At 36.3% G+C, this 21,402-nt stretch overlaps 3 protein-coding genes across 10 annotated transcripts; 2 read left to right on the top strand and 1 right to left on the bottom strand.

The window, feature by feature from the left end:
• The first annotated feature begins 425 nt into the window (after window positions 1–425).
• zdhhc3a (zDHHC palmitoyltransferase 3a) lies at window positions 426–15,819 on the top strand. Of its 8 annotated transcripts, XM_079837207.1 has the most exons (9): window positions 426–657; window positions 1,967–2,286; window positions 3,255–3,379; window positions 3,537–3,633; window positions 3,887–3,968; window positions 5,784–5,840; window positions 6,714–6,844; window positions 14,352–14,409; window positions 14,517–15,819. In XM_079837207.1, the coding sequence occupies exons 2-9, from the start codon at window positions 1,987–1,989 to the stop codon at window positions 14,519–14,521; spliced, it is 855 nt and encodes a 284-aa protein (XP_079693333.1). In that variant the 5' UTR covers window positions 426–657; window positions 1,967–1,986; the 3' UTR covers window positions 14,522–15,819. The 8 variants fall into 8 exon arrangements, with proteins under 8 accessions (XP_079693333.1, XP_079693327.1, XP_079693334.1 ...); XM_079837201.1 differs by having other exon boundaries at window positions 14,352–15,817; XM_079837208.1 differs by lacking the exon at window positions 5,784–5,840 and having other exon boundaries at window positions 14,517–15,816.
• tmem42a (transmembrane protein 42a) lies at window positions 15,006–18,061 on the bottom strand. The gene is made up of 3 exons (XM_079837209.1): window positions 17,716–18,061; window positions 17,062–17,208; window positions 15,006–16,961 (listed from the first exon to the last, which is right to left on the bottom strand). Exons 1-3 carry the CDS (start codon window positions 17,896–17,898, stop codon window positions 16,818–16,820), a joined length of 474 nt encoding a protein of 157 aa, XP_079693335.1. The 5' UTR covers window positions 17,899–18,061; the 3' UTR covers window positions 15,006–16,817.
• Window positions 18,062–18,270: 209 nt separating this feature from the next.
• kiaa1143 (KIAA1143 ortholog) lies at window positions 18,271–20,902 on the top strand. Its single transcript, XM_079836485.1, has 3 exons — window positions 18,271–18,810; window positions 18,996–19,143; window positions 20,029–20,902. The coding sequence occupies exons 1-3, from the start codon at window positions 18,703–18,705 to the stop codon at window positions 20,301–20,303; spliced, it is 531 nt and encodes a 176-aa protein (XP_079692611.1). The 5' UTR covers window positions 18,271–18,702; the 3' UTR covers window positions 20,304–20,902.
• Window positions 20,903–21,402: the final 500 nt, after the last annotated feature.

Here is a 21,402-nt window from a genome sequence, read left to right as displayed (position 1 = left end):
GGCTAGAATGGCAACCGGCGAAAATATGAAATGTGGACGGTTTGTCAAGCGACACCATGAGGTATCTGTTACCTTTCTCTCCGATGGGCAGGACGAACCAATCACAGTCGTCTGTGCTAACTGTAAGGGCTACATTAAAAAGTAATTTATATATACCATTATAGCGGTGATATGCGTTTTTGTATCTGATTCAATATTTTATGAAGTAACAGTTTTAAAGGATTATAATTGTATTAATACAAAGTATATCCAATGGTATAAAAACAATCAGAGATTTGAATGCGGGTCAATGGAACATTCGGCTTTCAGAGCCTCCAGGCGCCCCCTAATAAAAGAACTCAAGTTTCAGTCTCCTTGGCAACTCCTAGCAGTCCAGCGATTCATTTTCTGGAAGTGGTTTCTATTTCGGATCGTGAGCCAGTTGCGCCTCCAGTGAAAGGGAGGTGTGGCTATCAGTTTCTCCAGTGAAGGGAGGAGCTGGCACCGAACAAAAATGCAGCATTTCACCAGCCCCCGTGCATTAATCGGGTAAAGCACTTTTTTGTTTTAAACTAACCTGGAACATGTTCCCCTGTTAGTCTGATCCATGCATTATTGGATCTTCTCGGCCTTGCGGTTTGGGGAAAAAACGCGAGGAGCACCAATGTCGCCAAATATGTGAGTATCGCCATGGCCAGGTAGCGCAGGTTTCTACTCACAGTTGGCTTATTGAATTCCGTGTTATTTAATCAACATAGTGTTGTTATTAACTCTCATGTCACGCAATTTCTATTTCATGAGATGTAATTATATGGTAACTGTTCGTTTGTATGCTGTATGTGTTATTGCTGATGTCCTGGCAGTTGGCACAGTCAATGCGTAATTTACGCCATTGTGTTACTCTGTCCTGTTTCGGCTGCTTTGGCTTGTTAAACCAGATTTTGGGCTGTTTGGTGAGGTTGATTTTGAAACGCATAATGATAATGCTAAATATTGTCATGGACTCTTGAACAATGCTTGACTGTCTCATTATGGTCCCACGTATAGGAATGTCAACAGTAGGCATAAAAGTTGGATGTGGTATTGATTTGTGGGCCATAACAGGGGAAATAAAACTGGGACTACAGAGTGTCCTCTACTGACGTTTTTTTTGTTCTGCTCAAGTGACTTTATCTGCCAGACTGCAGCTCCCATACTGCTGTGTCCACTAAATATGACCTTCTGTGTCTCCTAAACCAGTGGATCTCAAGCTTCTTGACTCCAAGTCCCCGGTCCCCCAATTATCAAAGACAATAGTTAATAGTTAAAATGTATCTCTGGTTCTTCTGCTGAAATAACAAAACAGATTGTTTTCAAACTTTATGTACAGAAATTAGTAGTGGGAATATATTAAAATAAAATGAAATATTAATAAATAATTCCATAAATGACTGATTAAATTCCATAATTACAGAAGTTTTAATGACTAAATGTTCTCCAGGCTTTTACACTTTTACACCAATTTATGACTTTTCTAGACATTTGTGAGTACTAAAAATTCCTCAAAAATGGCAATTTCTACTCAAATAAATGTTTAAAAGCTTGACATAACTAGAACACTTTTTATTCATAAAAATAATGCCCCTGTCCATCCATCCATTTATTCATGTGTTTATTCTGTTTATTCAACATTTTATTAATTTCCATGACTCTTCTCAGTCTAGAAATCACACCTTTTATATATGAGGTAAAATTATGTCATATCCATATTTCCCAAGACTGGGAATCCTGGTTTTTGCATAAAAATGACAGTGTTTATTAAATAAGAAATATAATGTATTTTAGATTTTTGTTTGAGCTTATTTTAAGGCTTGTTTTGTCTTATTTTAACTCATTTTAATTCCTCTTGCGGCCACTTTGGCCATTTTGTGAACTAAAAATATAGTGCACTAACTTTTGCGATGAAATTAGTCTTAATCGTTAATGCTTTTTCCATCATCCCCGACAGGATGGCATCTCTGTGGTAGGATGAGAAATCCAGTGCCACGCTTCAGGGACGTCGAGAGGCAGGCCGGTGGCCTGCAGCCCGCACAGTGTCTTCCTCCCTGTCATGAGCGGCAGAACAACATGTGGTTCATCAGAGATGCCTGTGGCATTGTTTGTGCGATCATCACCTGGTTTCTTGTCTTCTTCGCTGAGTTTGCCGTGTTATTCATCATGCTGATTCCATCGAAGAACCTCGCCTACAGCCTGGTGAATGGCACCCTGTTCAATAGCCTGGCCTTCCTTGCCTTGGCGTCTCATTTCAGGGCCATGTGCACAGACCCGGTGGGTTTTACATACAGCAATAAATGCATGCTTTCATGATGCCTGCTGGGTAGGGGAGACAATATCCCCATTATGAGGGAATTATATACAGTATATAGGGGGTATCATAGTACTTACAAATGATAATAACTTACCTTATACCACATAATACTAATAATTATTTACTCACCCTCATGTTGTTCCAAACCCGCAAGACTTTCGTTCATCTTCGAAACACAAATGTTTTTGATGAACTCTGAGAGCCTTCTGTCTCTCTATAGACAGCTACACAACTGACACTTTGATGCTTCAAAAAGTTTATAAAGAGATTGTAAAACTGATCCATATGAATTAAGCGGTTTAGTCCAACATTTTCTGAAGAGACTCGATTGCTTCATATGATGAACAGATTGATTCTAGACTTTTATTCACATTCATCAACATTGGTATGGTAAACCGAAGCTCAAACATGTCCGCTTGATGTGCGAGAACCAATGAGGTTCATTCTCGTGTGTTATGCAGCACGTTTGAGCTTCCGCAAGCTGTTTGTTCTTGAGTGTGTAGCAGGTTCGGTTGAGCTTCTGTTCTCTAATCAATGTTTATATGTGAATAAAAGCCTAAATTCAATCTGTTCATCATATAAAGCGATCGAGACTCTTCAGAAAATTTGGACGTAACCTCTCAATTCCTCTCAAATGGATCAGTTTTACGATCTCTTTATGAACTTTTTGAAGCGTCAAAGTTTGTTGCATAGCTGTCTATGGAGGGACAGAAACTCACAGATTTCATCAAAAAGATCTTCATTTGTGTTCCGAATATGAACTAAAGTCTTAAGGGTTTGGAACGACAGGATGGTGAGAAATTAATGACAGCACTTTAATTTTTGGGTGAACTATCACTTTAAGAGATTTAGTGTGAGATGTCTTAAATGTTCAGCAGGGTGTCATAAACTATTAAAATGTTGCTGAAGTTGTCTGATGCTTTCTTAGGGAGCTGTGCCAAAGGGCAACGCCACTAAAGAGTACATTGAGAGCTTGCAGCTGAAGCCAGGCCAGGTGGTTTACAAATGTCCCAAGTGCTGCAGTATAAAGCCAGATAGAGCACACCACTGCAGGTGAGAGTAGAACACACCCATCCCATCCATCCATCCATCCATTCAATTTTTTTTGAAAGCTATATCTTCAGTTCAAACCACTGTTTTAAGTTACAAACAATCTTTCCGTTTTTTCATCTCTTTTCTTTCTCCACCTTTCTTTACAAACTCATTTTAGTGTTTGTAAGCGCTGTATACGGAAGATGGATCATCATTGCCCTTGGGTAAACAATTGTGTCGGGGAAAATAACCAGAAGTACTTTGTGCTTTTCACAGTAAGTACTAAAAAAAGTCTCATACCGCACTCTTCTAAAAATACCACAAGCACAGTTGTGTTAGCCACAGGTTGTAAGCATTTTACAAGGGTTGTAAAGATTCAGACGTAATATTTCTGATATAACACTTTATTTACTCCCCTCTGAATTTGGAAGTATGAATAATATTAATTTGATTTGTAATGATTTCATTCCGATTCTTTGAAACCAGCACTAACAAAACATCTAATGTTGGTGCTGATGTGTTTTTCAGATGTACATTTGCCTGATTTCTCTGCATGCCTTGGTCATGGTGGTCTTTCATTTTCTCTACTGCTTTGAAGATGACTGGACAAGTAAGTGAGAAAAGCAGGTTATTGTTTGCAAGACAGATAACTTGACCCCAGTGACCTCTAGATGACAGGGTCAAATGGCAAGCATGCAATTTAGAATGTTGTCTACTGGGGAAAAAGAAAATCGGACCTTTGCAAATCCATACAAGTGTATCTTAAAGCAACGATACACCAAAATACGAAAATTATGTCATTTAATCACCCTCATTCCAAAAGTGTTTTTCTTTCTAGTACATTGTGATTAATATACTGGTAATTTTATTCATTCACTTACAATGTAAAAAACTGTTTTAATCTCCAAAAAGGATGCAAAAGCTCCATAAATGTATCAGTTAAGTAGACGATAGTGTGCTTGGGGAAGTTGATCCTTTGGTGTGAACACAGATCTTGCTGCTGTGCCACTTTTTATGATGGGCAAACAATATAATGCAAATGTAATATAATGCCACTTTTATCGATACTAAGAGTGGTCAAAGGACAGGTAATGAAGAAGGGGAAGTGATATAAGCAAATGTTGGAAGCTAGATTGTACAGATGAGTGCCACAGCTCGATGTATTTGAGGATGTGTGCTAACCTCCATACCACAGCTCCAGTGACACTTTTATATGAAAATATAATTCAACATTGCATAATTTTTTTCCCTCTCAGAAATTCTTTTTAACCCGTTTTTAATGTTGTGTGCTGGTGAATATACTCTCAGCACTATTGGGAGGGTTTTTTTGGATAGAAGAGAGAGCCTGTGTTCGAATGATTTATCATCACAACCATTTCAAAAACTGGGACCAGTAAGATTTTTAGTTGTACTTTTATTAATCAAGGATTTGTTAAAATGATCAAAAGTGAAAGTAAAGACCTGTTGCAAAAAAAATCTGTTCTTTTGAACGTTCTATTCACCAAAGAATCCTTAAAAAAAATGATCACGGTAAAAAAACAAAAACTGTTTTCTGAAGGATCATGTGTGACACTGTAGACTGAAGTAATGAGGCTGAAAATTCAACCTTGCCACCACATAAATCACATTTAAAAATATTTTAAAATAGAAAAGAGTTATTTAAAATTGTAATATTTCACAATATTACTGTTTTTACTTTTGTTCAAATAGATGAGTCTTGGAGTCTTGGTGATCATAAAAGACTTCTTTAAAAACATGTATAAAATCTATCTATCTATATATATATACATACATACATACATACATACATACATATATACACACACACTCACTCACCTAAAGGATTATATGGAACACCATACTAATACTGTGTTTGATCCCCTTTCGCCTTCAGAACTGCCTTAATTCTACGTGACATTGATTCAACAAGGTGCTGAAAGCATTCTTTAGAAATGTTGGCCCATATTGATAGGATAGCATCTTGCAGTTGATGGAGATTTGTGGGATGCACATCCAGGGCACGAAGCTCCCGTTTCACCACATCCTAAAGATGCTCTATTGGGTTGAGATCTGGTGACTGTGGGGGCCATTTTAGTACAGTGAACTCATTGTCATGTTCAAGAAACCAATTTGAAATGATTCGAGCTTTGTGACATGGTGCATTATCCTGCTGGAAGTAGCCATCAGAGGATGGGTACATGGTGGTCATAAAGGGATGGACATGGTCAGAAACAATGCTCAGGTAGGCCGTGGCATTTAAACAATGCCCAATTGGCACTAAGGGGCCTAAAGTGTGCCAAAAAAACATCCCCCACACCCTTACACCACCACCACCAGCCTGCACAGTGGTAACAAGGCATGATGGATCCATGTTCTCATTCTGTTTACGCCAAATTCTGACTCTACCATCTGATTGTCTCAACAGAAATCGAGACTCATCAGACCAGGCAACATTTTTCCAGTCTTCAACTGTCCAATTTTGGTGAGCTCGTGCAAATTGTAGCCTCTTTTTCCTATTTGTAGTGGAGATGAGTGGTACCCGGTGGGGTCTTCTGCTGTTGTAGCCCATCCGCCTCAAGGTTGTGTGTGTTGTGGCTTCACAAATGCTTTGCTGCATACCTCGGTTGTAACGAGTGGTTATTTCAGTCAAAGTTGCTCTTCTATCAGCTTGAATCAGTCGGCCCATTCTCCTCTGACCTCTAGCATCAACAAGGCATTTTTGCCCACAGGACTGCCGCATACTGGATTTTTTTCCCTTTTCACACCATTCTTTGTAAACCCTAGAAATGGTTGTGCGTGAAAATCCCAGTAACTGAGCAGATTGTGAAATACTCAGACCGACCCATCTGGCACCAACAACCATGCCACGCTCAAAATTGCTTAAATCACTTTTCTTTCCCATTCTGACATTCAGTTTGGAGTTCAGGAGATTGTCTTGACCAGGACCACACCCCTAAATGCATTGAAGCAACTGCCATGTGATTGGTTGATTAGATAATTGCATTAATGAGAAATTGAACAGGTGTTCGTAATAATCCTTTAAGTGTGTTTGTATATATATATATATGCCAAACAGTGTAGTCCGTTTTTTCAAACAGGTCACCTGTACATTTCTTACCAAGCTTGGCTAAAAGATAAAACCTCTTAAACCATGTTCAGATGTGTTTAGTGCTTTCCAACCGTGTTTTGTCCCAGTTTGCACATGCAAATATAGATGTGTTGCCAGATATTCATACCCGCTAACCCTCTTTTTTTACTATTCTTCTAGTTACAAATAATTTAGAGTTGTGTTAGTATATTGTATAGCTTGTGTTAATGCCGTGTGTGTGTGTTCCCTCTCACCTCTTGACCCCAGAGTGCAGTTCCTTCTCCCCTCCAGCCACAGTCATTATCCTCATCCTCCTGTGCTTTGAGGCCCTCCTCTTCCTCATCTTCACCTCTGTGATGTTTGGCACCCAAATCCATTCCATCTGCACAGATGAGACGGTAAGAAATCACTTGCTTACGGCAGTGGGCGAATGTGGTGGAGGTAGTGCTTGTGGCCTTATATGTGCTGTTATTTTTAGGTTAATGTGTGGACAGCTTTACCTAAAATGCTATTGTGCTTGAAGTGAAATGTAACACATATACAAGAAGTATAACTTGGACATTGTGTATTGAATAGTAGTACATTAGCATACGTTCATGCTGGTTATTTGGCATGAAACGTACCTTGCTAGTAGAGCTGCACGATTAATTTAATTTAATTTACTAGAGATTCTGACAAAAAGGTAATTACTGCATTCTATTTAAAATACATAATTTAAAAAAAATAGTTTGAATGGAATGATTCAATGACTCACTCATAAAGCCTTCGCTTGTTTCATTACTGGATGAATTCATTACTTGAATGATTGATTCTATAAAAAAATAAGACATCAGTGTTTATATTCGAACTATAAACTTTTATCCAAGTACTTCTATGATAATTTGAATTATTGTAAAACAGAAATAATAAAACTGTGTGGTAAGGCCTTGAGGGGGACAATAATTGGAAATGGACAAATTGCCCCGCCCCCCCCCCAATATTTTATATTTCAAATATTTTCTAATAGCGCTCAATGTCAAAATGATGGCCAATCAGATCAAAGAAGGTGGGGCCTAATGTTCACTGAAGATGAGTGTAAATTCCAGCGTGACGCTTTTAGTTTTACAGTGAAAGAGTGCGTGCGTGGTATAAGTAGCTAAACGTTTAATATTTGACACCTGTTTTACGATGGATACGTCTAACGACCCACAGTAACTTACAGTGATGCAAACTACTACTAACTTTTTTAATGTAGTTAATGTAGTCATTCATAACCGAATGTGACGAGACAAGATTGTTTTTTTTTTACATGTTTGACATATTATACATACTAACACGAGTGAATGCGTACATATTTTTAAATAAATATTATTTGCAAAGAGGTTAAAATGGATTACTTCACAAATATATAGGCTATAATTAGATCTAGAACTTTTTTTACCGTTCTTATTTTTTCTTTATTCACTTAAATCCATTTTAATCCTTTAAATGTGTAATTTATTTAAGTAAAAAGAAAAAAAGAGAAAACTTTGCCAACACAAATTTGAATGTTCGCTGCGATCGTACTTGTCAAAAGTTGAATAGACATAGCCGAATCCTTGCCATTTTGTAATAAGATCGCGCTTCAATAATTTAATGATTAATCGTGCTGCTCTACTTGATAGTTATTATTAAAATATACTGTATATTGGTGACATATTATATTGACATTTGAGATATGAGTCCAAATGGTCCAGTGCTTTGGGCAACATACTTGCACAGCACAAAGTCTTGTGAACTTCTAACAACTAACCTGGAAAGCACATCCCACATATATTCCTGTTCTAAAGATTCAACCAGATCCTTTAAAGGGGTCATGAACTGCATTGTTTTATAATGTTTCTTATGCTTATGATTAGCTCTCAAGGTTAACTAATCGTGAAAAGTGTTGATTATAGCCTTATATTTAGATTGTGGCATGAATGGTTGCAGTGATGAGCATGCAGCCGATCACAGACATATTGAGCGCATGAATGCAGTGATCTCATCATTGCAACTCAGTTTCTGCACACTAACGAATGCATCATCATAACTAACAGTGCAAACACAATGTAAATAAGAGATTAGTTGATTATAACCAAAGACTATAGATAAAGGGTTGTTATATAACAGGAGTATATAACAGGAGTTTTGGCGACAGTCCAGCGTGTGCTGTTTGATTTACAGCTCTAGCAATTGTAAAGGGAGCGTTCTTTGATCGCTTTCTTCTATATATAATTTAATCACAGTTTAAATAACAGATTATTTTTATCCTACTAACAGAAACAATGTGAGGTTGAATGTTTAGTCATTGGTTTGATTTACTGACACATAGACAAAGAACATCTGACTGTACATGAATCAGAAATATCACATATCAGAAATAACTGGTCACAGATCAGGCATTAGAATTAACACGCACTCGTGTAAACGGGGCCTGAGACATTCACATTGTTGAAAATAAATAACCACATTCCTAGCATTAGGATCCTTTGGAAGGTAATGCTATAAAGTCCAATGATCCACTGATCGCTCTCCTCGTCATCTCACTAACACGCCAGTGTGCGGGGCCAAAGTTGCAATGATGAAGTAGGCGTTGATTTTCTTCTGCAGAGGCGATCTTTCACCTATCTACATTCCACAACGAGTCGTTCGCTGGGCTTGGTAACAATAAAAAGCTGCTAACAAGGAAGTTTTTAGTTCTGAAACTTACAGGATATTCTTGTATTATGATGAAGCTCAAGGAAAATTTGATTTCTCAGTTCATGACCCCTTTAAAACTTATTCTTAGGAGGATGCTATTTGACACTGCCATCAGATTCTTTTTGATGGACTACAATGGTAAATGTTTATATTGTGTTCACTAGATGCCTTTGATAATTGCAGGTGTTTAGCATCTTCTCAGAATAGCATACTATCATACTACTTGTAGTGTACTATTTCTGCCGTCTATACTCTACCGTTCAATTTTTTTTAAAATTAGGCTGAAATTTTTGAATCTTGAAAAAATCCATCATGGTTTTCACAAAAAATATTAAGAAGCACAACTGTTTTTAACATTGATAATAATAAGACATTTTTCTTCGAAAAATCAGCATATGAAAATGATTTCTGAAGGATCATGTTGCACTTAAAGGACTAGTTCACCCTAAAAAGTAATAAATTACTCATCCTGGTATTGCCCTTCTCTAATGCCCTTCTTTCTTTTATGGACCACAAAAGGAGATTTAAAAAAAAAAAAAAGTCCTGCTCACGCTCGTCCATAAAATGGCAGTGAATAGCGACCAGCATCAAGCTTTTTAATAAAGACACAAAAGTATTACTGAATGATCCCATGTGACACGTGTCATATATTCCAAGTGTTCTTGGGGTATACAATATGAAATTTGATGTATTATTTAAGGAAAATCCTGACCTTGGCTGTTGGTTTTCAGTGCACAGCTACACGATGTGCGTTCACTCCGTCTCACCCAGAAAAAGCACACAAGTTGTGAGAAATCAAAACTAACATAAATGTGACACGAAATACAACGCCTAGAAATCCAACAGAAAAAGAAAATACCAGAAAAGAAAACCAACGGCCAAGGTTAGGATTTTCCTTCAATAACACCCAAAACACTTGGAATAAGTACACATTGGATCATTCTGTACTTTGGTCGCTATTCACTGCCATTTTATATATGAGTGCGAGCGGACATTTAAAAAAAAAAAAATTCTCCTTTAGAGGTCCATTAAAGAAAGAAGGGCACATGGCATTAGAACAACAACAGGATGAGTAATTTATGACTTAGGGTGAACTATCCCTTTAAAACTGGAGTAATGGCTGCTGAAAATTCAGCTTTGGCATCACCGGAATAAACTAAATCTTAATATATATTAAAATAGAAAAGTTATTTTAAATTGTAATAACATTTCAAAACATTACTGTTTTTTTACTGTATTTTTGATTAAAACAACATTATATATATATATATGAAGGATCATTAAATAATGCATTTTTACAATCTTTTTTGTAAAATAAATGGGCACTATGCAGTGTACAGTATACTGCACTGAATGGACTAAGCTGTATGCTAGTATTTTATTCTGAACATAAACTTAATGGCATGATTTTTCATTACGAAAATCACTATATTTCATCCAAGATGAATATATGGTTAAAGTTCTGTTTTATGGAATAGGTCAGTTGTTCTTTTCCTCTTTTGTTTTTTTTAATATTCACACACTCTGAAGTCTCGGTTATCTCTTGTTTTTAGGGCATAGAGCAGTTGAAAAAGGAAGAGAGAAGATGGGCTAAAAAAACAAAATGGATGAACATGAAGGCGGTATTCGGACACCCCTTCTCGATAGCATGGTTTAGCCCGTTTTCTACACCCGAGCACGGGAAATCTGACCCCTACCAGTATGTGGTCTGAGCTCAGGAAGCTTTAAGCTAGAGACTCGAGTGCACTTGGACTGCCCTTATAAAGAGCGTCTTTTAATTTGTTTGTAGTCCCGACTTGAGCGTCGGGAGCATTTACCAGTGAGACTAAATCACCTTCATCATCTTCTTTTTTTTCAGGGAACAAATCTTTGCATATCCAATTACCTTGCCTCTATTTATTTATTTTAATTAAAAACAGAAAGTGGAAGCTTCATCATGTCATAATCTCAAGCATCTCTGCCTAGCTACACTGAAATAAAGATGAATGATGCGCAGATAATAGAATCCAATTTATGCTAATGTAATCACTATTGCAATCTTCAGAATGTTGATGGACTGTCCAAAATGATAACATACTTTCTGAAATACTCTTAAACCTTCTTTTAATTCTTTATTCCTATCTAGGATATAAAACCCCTGTTCTTTCCTGGTTAACAGCATAAGAGCACTGACAACCATTGTCTAAAAAGGATTGTTATTCTTACAGATACATAGGCCGCTTACACCAAGGATGATAACCATAACAATATTTATAACTATAAAGTTTTAATAATGGTTGTAATTCTAGGAGTATAGGGAAGTCCACACCAGAGCTACTGTATAATGACAATGACACACAGGAACTATATTGTTGGAATCACTTTCAGAATGATGCTGATGAATAATAACAACAGTGTCAGCCAATCAGAAATCACATGACTTTAAGGAGCTCAAACATTTAAAGTGGCAGACAACATAACTGCCGTGCGCACTTATAATAAACAGAGACCTATTATTTGTTGGTGTGGATGCCAATATAATTATTGTTATGGGTCCTGGTGTAAACAGGCCTTAAAGCGGTAGTTCCCACAAAAATGAAAATTCTGTCATCATTTACTCACCCTCATGTCATTCCAAACCCATAAAGGCTTTCGTCTATCTTCAGAACACAAATGAAGATGCACTAAATTGCCAAAAGTTGTGGGACGCCTGCCTTTACATGCACATGAACTTTAATGACATCCCATTCTTAATCCATAGGGTTTAATATGGAGTTGGCCCACCCTTTGCAGCTATAACAGCTTCAACTCTTCTGGGAAGGCTTTCCACAAGGTTTAGGAGTGTGTTTATGGGAAATTTTAACCATTCTTCTAGAAGTGCATTTGTGAGGTCAGTCACTGGTGTTGGACGAGAAGACCTGGCTGCAGTCTCTGCTCTACTTCATCCCAAAAGTTTTCTATCGGGTTGAGGTCAGGACTTTGAGCAGGCCAGTCAAGTTCCTCCACACCAAACTCCTTAATCCATGTCTTTATGGACCTTGCTTTGTGCACTGGTGCGCAGTCATGTTGGAAAAGGAAGGGGTCATCCCCAATCTGTTTCTACAAAGTTGGGAGCATGAAATTGTCCAAAATCTCTTGGAAGCATTAAGAGTTCCTTTCACTGGAACTAAGGGGCCAAGCCCAACCCCTGAAAAACAACCCCACACTATAATTGTCTTTCCATTGAAAGTCTATTGAACCAAAACGCGCTTCAAAACGTTCATAGCGAGATCATAAAATAAATCCATATGAATCGATTTCTGTCATTCCATTGAAAGTCTATTGAACCAAAACGCGCTTCAAAACGTTCATAGCGAGATCATAAAATAAATCCATATGAATCGAGCGGTTTAATCCAAGACACAATTTATTTTTTCTTACGATCTCTTTGAGTGTTTTGAACTGTCAGAGTTTTGGGTCAATAGACTTTCAATGGACGGACAGAAATCTCTCAGATGTCATTAAATATATCTTTATTTGTGTTTCGAAGATTAACTAAAGTCGGTTTAGATGGAACGACATGAGATAACCGAACTTTCATTTTTAGGTGAACTGTCCCTTTAACATGGGTTATTGTCTTTGGCTGTATACAAAATAGTATAAAATATTATAGGAACTTTAATAGGGGTGTAAATATTTTCTCTGACAAAGCTTGGATTCTAAATGAATATTTACTAAATGATGCAGTCATGCCATTTGGTTTGATTACTTTTGTTTAGAATAACTTTGAAAATGGAAATAAACAAAAATGTTACGGTTAGGGACGGTTCATACTGTAGTTGAATATTGAAAAAAAAGTGATCCACCAGTTTTTGCATTCACAATTATTGTACAACAGAATTTAACATGTAGATTGGATATTACATTTTATAATCAGTGCATTGTCAGATCATTTTTACACCCCTAAATCATAACAGTGAAAATAATTCCATTGAAATAATTATTTTATAAATGTACAGAATGTGCTTTTGAGATATTATGAGTACTTTTGCTGTTATAGATAACATTTTAAGTGATAACAGCACTTATGGTACTCCATTACACAAAAGAATTTCTGATTTACTTGGTATGTTTCCATAAACCTGGTTTGCAGAAGTGTATAAGAAAGGAACAGGCTTAAGAAATTGTGGGAATTTGACCATAAGATCAACTACATTTTTTTGTGTACTTATACAGTACAGTTTTTTGAATATCTTTTACATTTGATTAATATATTTTTTTGTTATGATGAACGGATGGTATGTGCTTGAACTTTTAAGTGTGTATGAAAAAGACAATCATTCTGTTCTTCTTTGTCAAATGGTGAATTAAAAACTTGAAACACTTGGTCATTAGTGCTTTATGTAACAACGCATCACTTCTAAAGTGTCTGACATTGGATTGCCTAAATGAACAAACACACGTGAAACCATCTCTGCTTCTGAAAAGTCTAAAACTGGATTACAGGAAATTCTGCAACTGAAATGCTATTCATATTGCAACATCACTGTGTTGTAATCTCTCAAAAGGTCTAAATGTTTTCCAGTTTGCTTGGTCTGTATCTTCCTGTCCACTTCCTCTCTGTCTTTGACACTAACCTAGTTTGCACAAACAGTCCTTGTATATTTTTGTATTCTTTTGTGTTGTCTTATGAATGGTTTCCTTGCTCAGAAATATCCAGTCTTCATGGTTTTCGGAATTAAAATGAATCTAAAAGCAATTAATTATATTTAGTATTAAATTAGGCTGATGTCCCTGTTTGATTGGTGTGACAGAGGTAAGCTTTGATTGCTACCGGTGTAAAGGCCGTTCAAACACATTCGATGTGCCGTTTGCCTGATTGCATGCTATTTAAAATTATAGCAATTTTCTTTTTCTTTAGATACCTCCTTTGGAATGTGAAGGCATGCTGCATGCTTCATGTGTTTTTAATTTGTCCCATAAAGTGACAGTCGGAACCATGTCTTCCAGTTGGGTTATATTATATGTCATTAAAGATTAAACACCAGCAGGTGCATGAGTCAAATGAATCACTTCCCATGCCTTTTTTTTTTTTTTAAACCATGGTAACCATTTGCTTTCCTTTTCAGTTCACTCAATGGAATGTAAGTTTTTTTGGCAATATGGATGTTGTTTTCCATGTGTATATATGCATTATATTATTCATATCTCTTTCAACCGTCACAGGTGTTGTTTTTCTTTTTGCAGGGCATTGAAAAGTTGAAGCGTGAAGACCCTACATGGGAGAAGACTCCATTATGGGAAGGTATGAAGTCGGCATTCGGAGGTCCTCTTTCTGTGTCCTGGTTGAGCCCTTTCTCAGATCTCTCGTGCCGGAAAGATGATTCGGCTCCTGTTCCCGTGTTCCCACAGGGTGAGATCATTGAGGAGGATGTGATTGAAATTCCTTTGGAGCCTAATTAGATGAAAAGTTGTTTGCTGCTTAAATCCTGATGACTGAAAGGGCACATTTCCTGCCTTGGACTTGCAAAGAGAATACTGTGAATATTTGGATTGTTGTTGTTTTTTTTAACCTATGGAACCAGCATTTATGAACTGTACCAAAGTGCCTTAAAACAGTATTTACAACCAAAAAAATACATCTTGCTCTGCTAAAGAGAAACTGTCATGCATAGAGGGATGTGACTCTGTCAGGGGGTTATTAACATGTACTTCATTAGAAAATCTGTTCCTGGAGCAAAACACATTAAGCTTTTAATTGTTTTAACCACAAATTATTGGTCAGCAAAATTTAAAGATTTTTTTTTTTAATGTAAAAAGCTATCTCAGAAAAAATATCAAAGACAATATGGGAAGTTGTGTGTGTGGAGTTATGAATCACAATGAAACAACGAGTCGCATGGTGATGCTCCAGAGCAGTGTCTTTATTTTTTTTAATCTGCTGAGAAATATAATAGTAAATGCATCTCTACCACAGTGAAGTATGGAGGAAGAGGTGTCATTGTTAGCCAGCTACTTCTCTATAAAAAGTAATTGAATGCTTTGGAGTACAGGAGGAGAATATTACAGAATCGTTTGCTTACCACAAATGAAAAGTTATCTAGAGAGGAATGATCAGATGTAATTATTATTTTTTTTAAAGACAATGCTCTTCCAAGAAGTGGTTTGATGACAAGTCACTTTTATATACAGCCTTTGTGCAATACTTGCTAATTTCCTGATGAGTGATTTGTGATTGAAATGGTTAAGACCGGTAAAATACCACTAAATATGTTGCAATTTTTGGCTTGGACCATTTTTTTTGCACAGGAGTTTATAGTTTTAGTTTGGGTTAAAATATTATGTTACGTAACTGGAAGATAATATTTTCCTACAGGACCATTTTAAGATATATCATCACAGTTAAAAAAAATGTATATCTCTAATGTTGCCTTAATGTACTACAAAACTTTTAAAATGTCCTGACATTGAAACCGGCATAAACCCATGACTATATGCAAATTTCGGTGCAGTATTTGATAATATAAACTTATGGTGCTTATTTGTAGACCTGTTAAGACTTTTCCCTAATTATCAAAAACGCATGTAAAATGTACCACCCCAGGATCTAATTGATATATATTTGTATTGTTGTTCCATGTCATATCTTTCTTTATCATTGTATTTTCAACCTTTTTTTTAAAAATAATAATAAATTGTGTATCTTTCTAATTACAGGCTCGTTGTTTGTTGGTTTTTACCCCCATTACCTCATGTTTCTCATGGCTGCACAACTTTGATTTTAGCTTCTTCAAATAAATGTGCTGTTTTTTACAAAGTCCATATTTGTTTGAATAAAACGGTATGGTGGTAGGTGGACTATTTTATATACCCACGTAGTACCAAGTCAATTTTAAGATGTGATTTCTGAGCAGAATACATTGTAATGGCCTGCTGTGCTCAAGATAGGCTGCTTTTGTGGTTGGATTTTAAATCGGAGTACAGGTCAGTGGTTTTCTCAAAATGACACATAATAGAAGAACATTTCATTTTAAAACATGTGAACTCTGCAGCAATATTTTTTTATTTAAAAAAAAAATTATGTTACAAGGTGCTATTAAATCCAAATATAATTAATATGAACTAAAACAGTGTAATGTATGAAACAAATATATTAGAAAATGAATGTATGATTGAACATTAAACATTTGTGTCTGTGCAACTAATCCTGTTCACTAGTTGTAGTGCGAGTTCAAATAGGTTTTACTTTGGAAGACTTGAAAAAAGATTAGGTTTAGCAGTAAAACAAAATGAAATCCACAGCTGTATTTGGTCAAATATCAAGCAAAAAATAAATACATTTATAAAATAAAATTAAGAGTATTTGTGTACCATATGTATAACATACATATTTAATGTCAACCAAAAGTACAAATTAATTATAAACTTGCATAATATGCCCTTGACGACTGAAGTACGCAGTAACCTATATATGATTGAAGCAGGATATCGAACCAAGTCCCTTGCATGACTATAGGCACAAAGTGAGACACATTTCAAGGCTTTGCATTGAGTCATTATTAACATTACCATGACAGAAATACACACATTTAGCACAGATTCTATGTTCTATCATACAGTTGTGCATAATTCTTTACATGCTTCACACCATCTGACTTGATTGATTCGACTTCAAGCATTAGATAAGGCATTATTGTTCCCTGTGTTGTTCTGTCAATCATATTTTTTTTCCACATTTTCCTGTGGAGCCTGAGGAGTTGATCCATGCAAGACAAGAAGCCCTGTCAGGGTCAAAATGATACCAACCCACCACAATGTGGCATGGGTTTCGCCAAAGATCACATGTCCAAAGAAAGCCTAGAAAAAAGGCAATGCATTATGAATTGTTATAGGCCTACATGAATTTAACATTAATTAACTAGTTTTTCAAATGAACTTGAGGTGTGAGAAAACTTACAGAGGAGATAAAATTTGAGGCAGTGGTGGTCACAGTGGCCCGGGCAGAGGAGGACGAGTGTCGGAGGGCTTTGGCGAAGAAGGTCCACATCACAGCATTACAGGTGAACAGAAGACCACCACAAAGCAGCCGCAGAGGTATATGTAACTGTGATTAATGACAACATTAAAATGATATTATGTTCATTTAAACACACACACACAGTCTGGTTTGCTATTTTTGTGGGCACTCTCTGTAGACGTAATGGTTTTTGTACTGTAAAAACTGTATATTCTATTCCCTTACACTAACCCTACCCATCACAGAAAACTTTCTTCATTTTTACATTTACAAAAAAAAACTAATTCAACACACACACACAGTCTGTTTTGCTATCTTTGTGGGCACTCTCCATAGACGTAATGGGTTTTATGCTGTACAAACTGTATATTCTATCCCCTTACACTAACCCTACCCATCACAGAAAACTTTCTTAATTTTTGCATTTACAAAAAAACTAATTCTATATGATTTATAAGCTTGTTTCCTCAAGGGAACCTCCATGTAGGTCCCATGAGTCTATGTGCATTCAGGTTAAAGTCGAGATAGAACACACACACACACACACACACACACACACACACACACACACACACACACAAGAACACTTCTTACCCAGTCACAAGCTGTGGTGTCAACTCCTGCAGTGTTTCCTTGTTGTCCATCTGTCCAGATCTTCATCCCTGTTTCACACACATCTTTCAGATAATCAGCTCCCAAGGACAACTTAGCCGAAGATGATGCTAGAGCTGCCAAAAACCCCGCGATCAACGCATAAAACACCCCAGGCAACATCATTCCAGCTTGGTCCTACTGACTCACTCAGACTTGACTATGGTAACACCATTATTTTACCCCCGTCTTAAACATTTTAAGACATAAAATGATAATGAAACTTCCTACTGTGCAGTGCATCACAGAAATAAATCAAACAGGTAGAATGTACGTCAGCACGAACCCCGTCAATAAATGGGCGGGACTTAGAAAAAACATAAAGTGGACCTAAAAAAAACGTCGTATTATAAATATTCACCGTGTATTTTCTGTGTAATTGCTTTTTAATGTTGAAGTGTCATTATGTACGTGAAAATTATCACCTAGAGCCCTGCTGAAAATATGTAGGCGTCTGGTGATAAGTGTTACTTTTCTCAACGCTGTTCATAATGGACCAATCAAATTCGTTTGTGATCACGGCGTCGTCACAAAATCAGTTTGTCGAAATTGCTGTTTGGGATTTCCATTTGTATAATAAATAATAGCTATTAAAATATATACATTTAAACGATTATACGGTTTAGTATTTGCTATGTTTAGTTTAGCTTAGCACTATGATATGAACAGGACTCAATGGAGAATTCGCCTCTCTGAGCCGACAAGCGCCTCTTGAGGAAATAAATGTTGAAAGTAGTCAGCAACATTTAGACATTTACGCATTTACTACTCATGTGAGGAATCGGGAAGCCACGCGCTGATTGGTTACTTGCAGACGCTTATTGATGAGGTTGCATGGACGCTAAATTTACACGCCTGGTTATTGTGTGTTGTGTTTGTGAAACATTAGGCACATTTACAGTTTATCAGGCTGATTTGAACTGAAACACAATGAGTAAAAAGGGTAATGTATCATGGGTGAAGCCAGCCGAACCATCTTTTTTGAAGAAATTTAAGAATGATGTTGGTTATAAAGAAGGGCCGACGGTGGACACTAAAGTAAGTGTTTTTAGTCATTGGTCGTGTTTCAAAACATCGTGAGATGCCAACGTAAAATGTTATCTGAACGCATGTCTCCTAAATTTAGTCTATGTACGTTAGGCAGCTCACTAGGTTTTCAGACGACCTCTATTGTAATAATTTTTAGTGTAGGAAATGGAATTAAGTAAATGTTGTATTTGCAGAAGCAGCAGATGCCGCAGTGTGATGATGATGACAGCGGGGACAGTGATCGGGAGGACGAGATGCCGCAGGTCGTGGTCCTGAAAAAGGGAGATCTGAGTGCTGAAGAGGTTCTGAAAGTCAAAAAAGATACAAAGGATTCAGACTCAGGTAATGCGTCGTACGTGAATTGCTTTCATTGGTGGGAATATGTAGGCCTAATCAAACCAACCCTTTCATGCAATTCTAAGCAAATTCTTAATGACCCGAATACTCAAAATGGAACAATAATTATCTTAATTGAAATTAAATAAATAATTAAAGGTGCATGTTTTTTTTTACGTTTCATAATACAGCTCTAGTTCTTTCATAAAACGAATACAATAAATAATTGCTTTTTAATGTTGAATGTATTTACATTCACTTTAAGAAAAAATTTCATTTTTAATGACTGACATATTTAGGTATTTCATCTAAATATTTATTTGGTTAATAAAATGTATTAAATGCATTTACTTAGAATATTTTATTCCTCCGCATTCCACTTTCCAAGTTGGTGAGTGTTTTTGGTGAATGACAGACTTGGTTTTACTTGCATAAAAATGAACAAAACAAAACAAAAGATAATTATGCATGCTCTTTGATCTTTTGCTGTGAAATACATGCACATATTTTGAATATTTTTTAAACTGCTTAGTGGCTAAGGTTATGCAATGTGAATCTGTTCTCACTGTATAGAGTCGACTACCTTGACGGATTTAACCAACATCTTTTATATCCCCATTTTATTTAAATGTCTATTAGAGACGTTTTAATATGTGTGAGCAAAAATTCCAGTTTCGCCTGCTTCAGTTTTTGTCTGGTTACTAGTCTGTTAAGGATACATTTACTAGTGATGCATATAAATGTTTCCTATACCAAAGATGGCAGGTAGATTTGTAGTAGTCTGTGAGTTATGGAGGAAAAAGGTAAAAAATCGACCCAGTCTCCCTTACTGTTCTGGTGTTCCATGAGTATAAAGTCATTCATTAAAGTAAATGCTTTCATTCTCTCCAGATGAACAGCCTCCACCTGATGGAAAGATAGTCTTTAAGAAGCCTGTCAAACGCTCCTCTGATAAATTCAAAGGCATTACGGCCAGCTCTAGCAAGAAGAAGAAAGGCGAGGATGGCAAGAAGAAAGGTGAGGATGGCAAAAAGAAAGGCGAGGATGGCGAGAAGAAAGATGGCGAGGATGGCGAGAAGAAAGAGTCAAAAGTTGTTGTGAAGGTGAAGAACAACAGTCTGCTGTCTTTTGGTGATGATGATGATGACGACGATGAGGAAGACTAGTTTGACATGGATTCAAGCATTTCTTTTGGTCAGATTGTGCCAGACTGGTCCTTGCGACGACCGATCTGCTCTTTTAAAAATATATTTGTGTGTTGATGGTGATAGATGTAAATAGATGTTTGTGAGTGATCAAATTCATGCAGCTTATTTGTTAAGTAATTTTGTTAAACATATGAGTCATTATGAGCCTCTGGAGGATCATCAATAGCAGGAAGTAACAATATAATATCATAATCATACAGTTTAAAAAAAAAAAAATGTGATGATGAACGTATGGACAAAAAGAGAAACAAAAACATCTGAAACAGTCAGACAAAAATATGATGGCATATGGAACATACACGTTGATTTCAAAGAGGCTATTCAGTGTTTCATAGAAATGAAACGGTCCTGTTAGAGACGTCCAACAGGAAGTACATATATGGCTTCTATGAAGGAGCTGTGCAGTTACCCTTTTTATCTTTGTTTTGAGGTTTTTGTTTTGCAACACTCAAAATCCCTGAATCTGGGACTTTTGGAGTTGTATTTTGTTATACTTTGTTGTCACATTTAGAGGAAAGAAAAAAAATGCATTCTGGAATAAAATGTTTTTACCACCATTTATCTTGTGCTGCAACTGAAATTCTGTGAAGTGTGAGTTCAGGAAGGAATCTCATAAAAAATGTAAAGGGGGTATTTTATCAGCAATATCAGGTTGATTAAAATTACACTTTAAGAAAATAATAAATACAGCAAATAGTGTTTGGCACAGAGCACAGACACATGTTGATATACTATCCAAAGGACCCATATATAATAATAGATAATACAGTATCTAAAAAATACTAATAACACACACACACATACAGGTGTGGGTCATATAATTAGAATATCATCAAAAAGTTGATTTATTTCACTAATTCCATTCAAAAATTTTAACTTGTTTATTAAATTCATTCATTACACACAGACTGATATATTTCAAATGTTTATTTCTTTTAATTTTGATGATTATAACTGACAACTAAGGAAAATCCCAAATTCAGTGTATCAGAAAATTAGAATATTGTGAAAAGGTTCAATATTGAAGACACCTGGTGCCACACTCTAATCAGCTAAT

This window comes from Gobio gobio (assembly GCF_949357685.1).
Source record: "Gobio gobio genome assembly, chromosome: 15".
Lineage (NCBI taxonomy): Eukaryota > Metazoa > Chordata > Actinopteri > Cypriniformes > Gobionidae > Gobio > Gobio gobio.
Note: the sequence above shows the minus strand (reverse complement) of the source record. Positions and strands in the feature narration are given on the sequence as shown.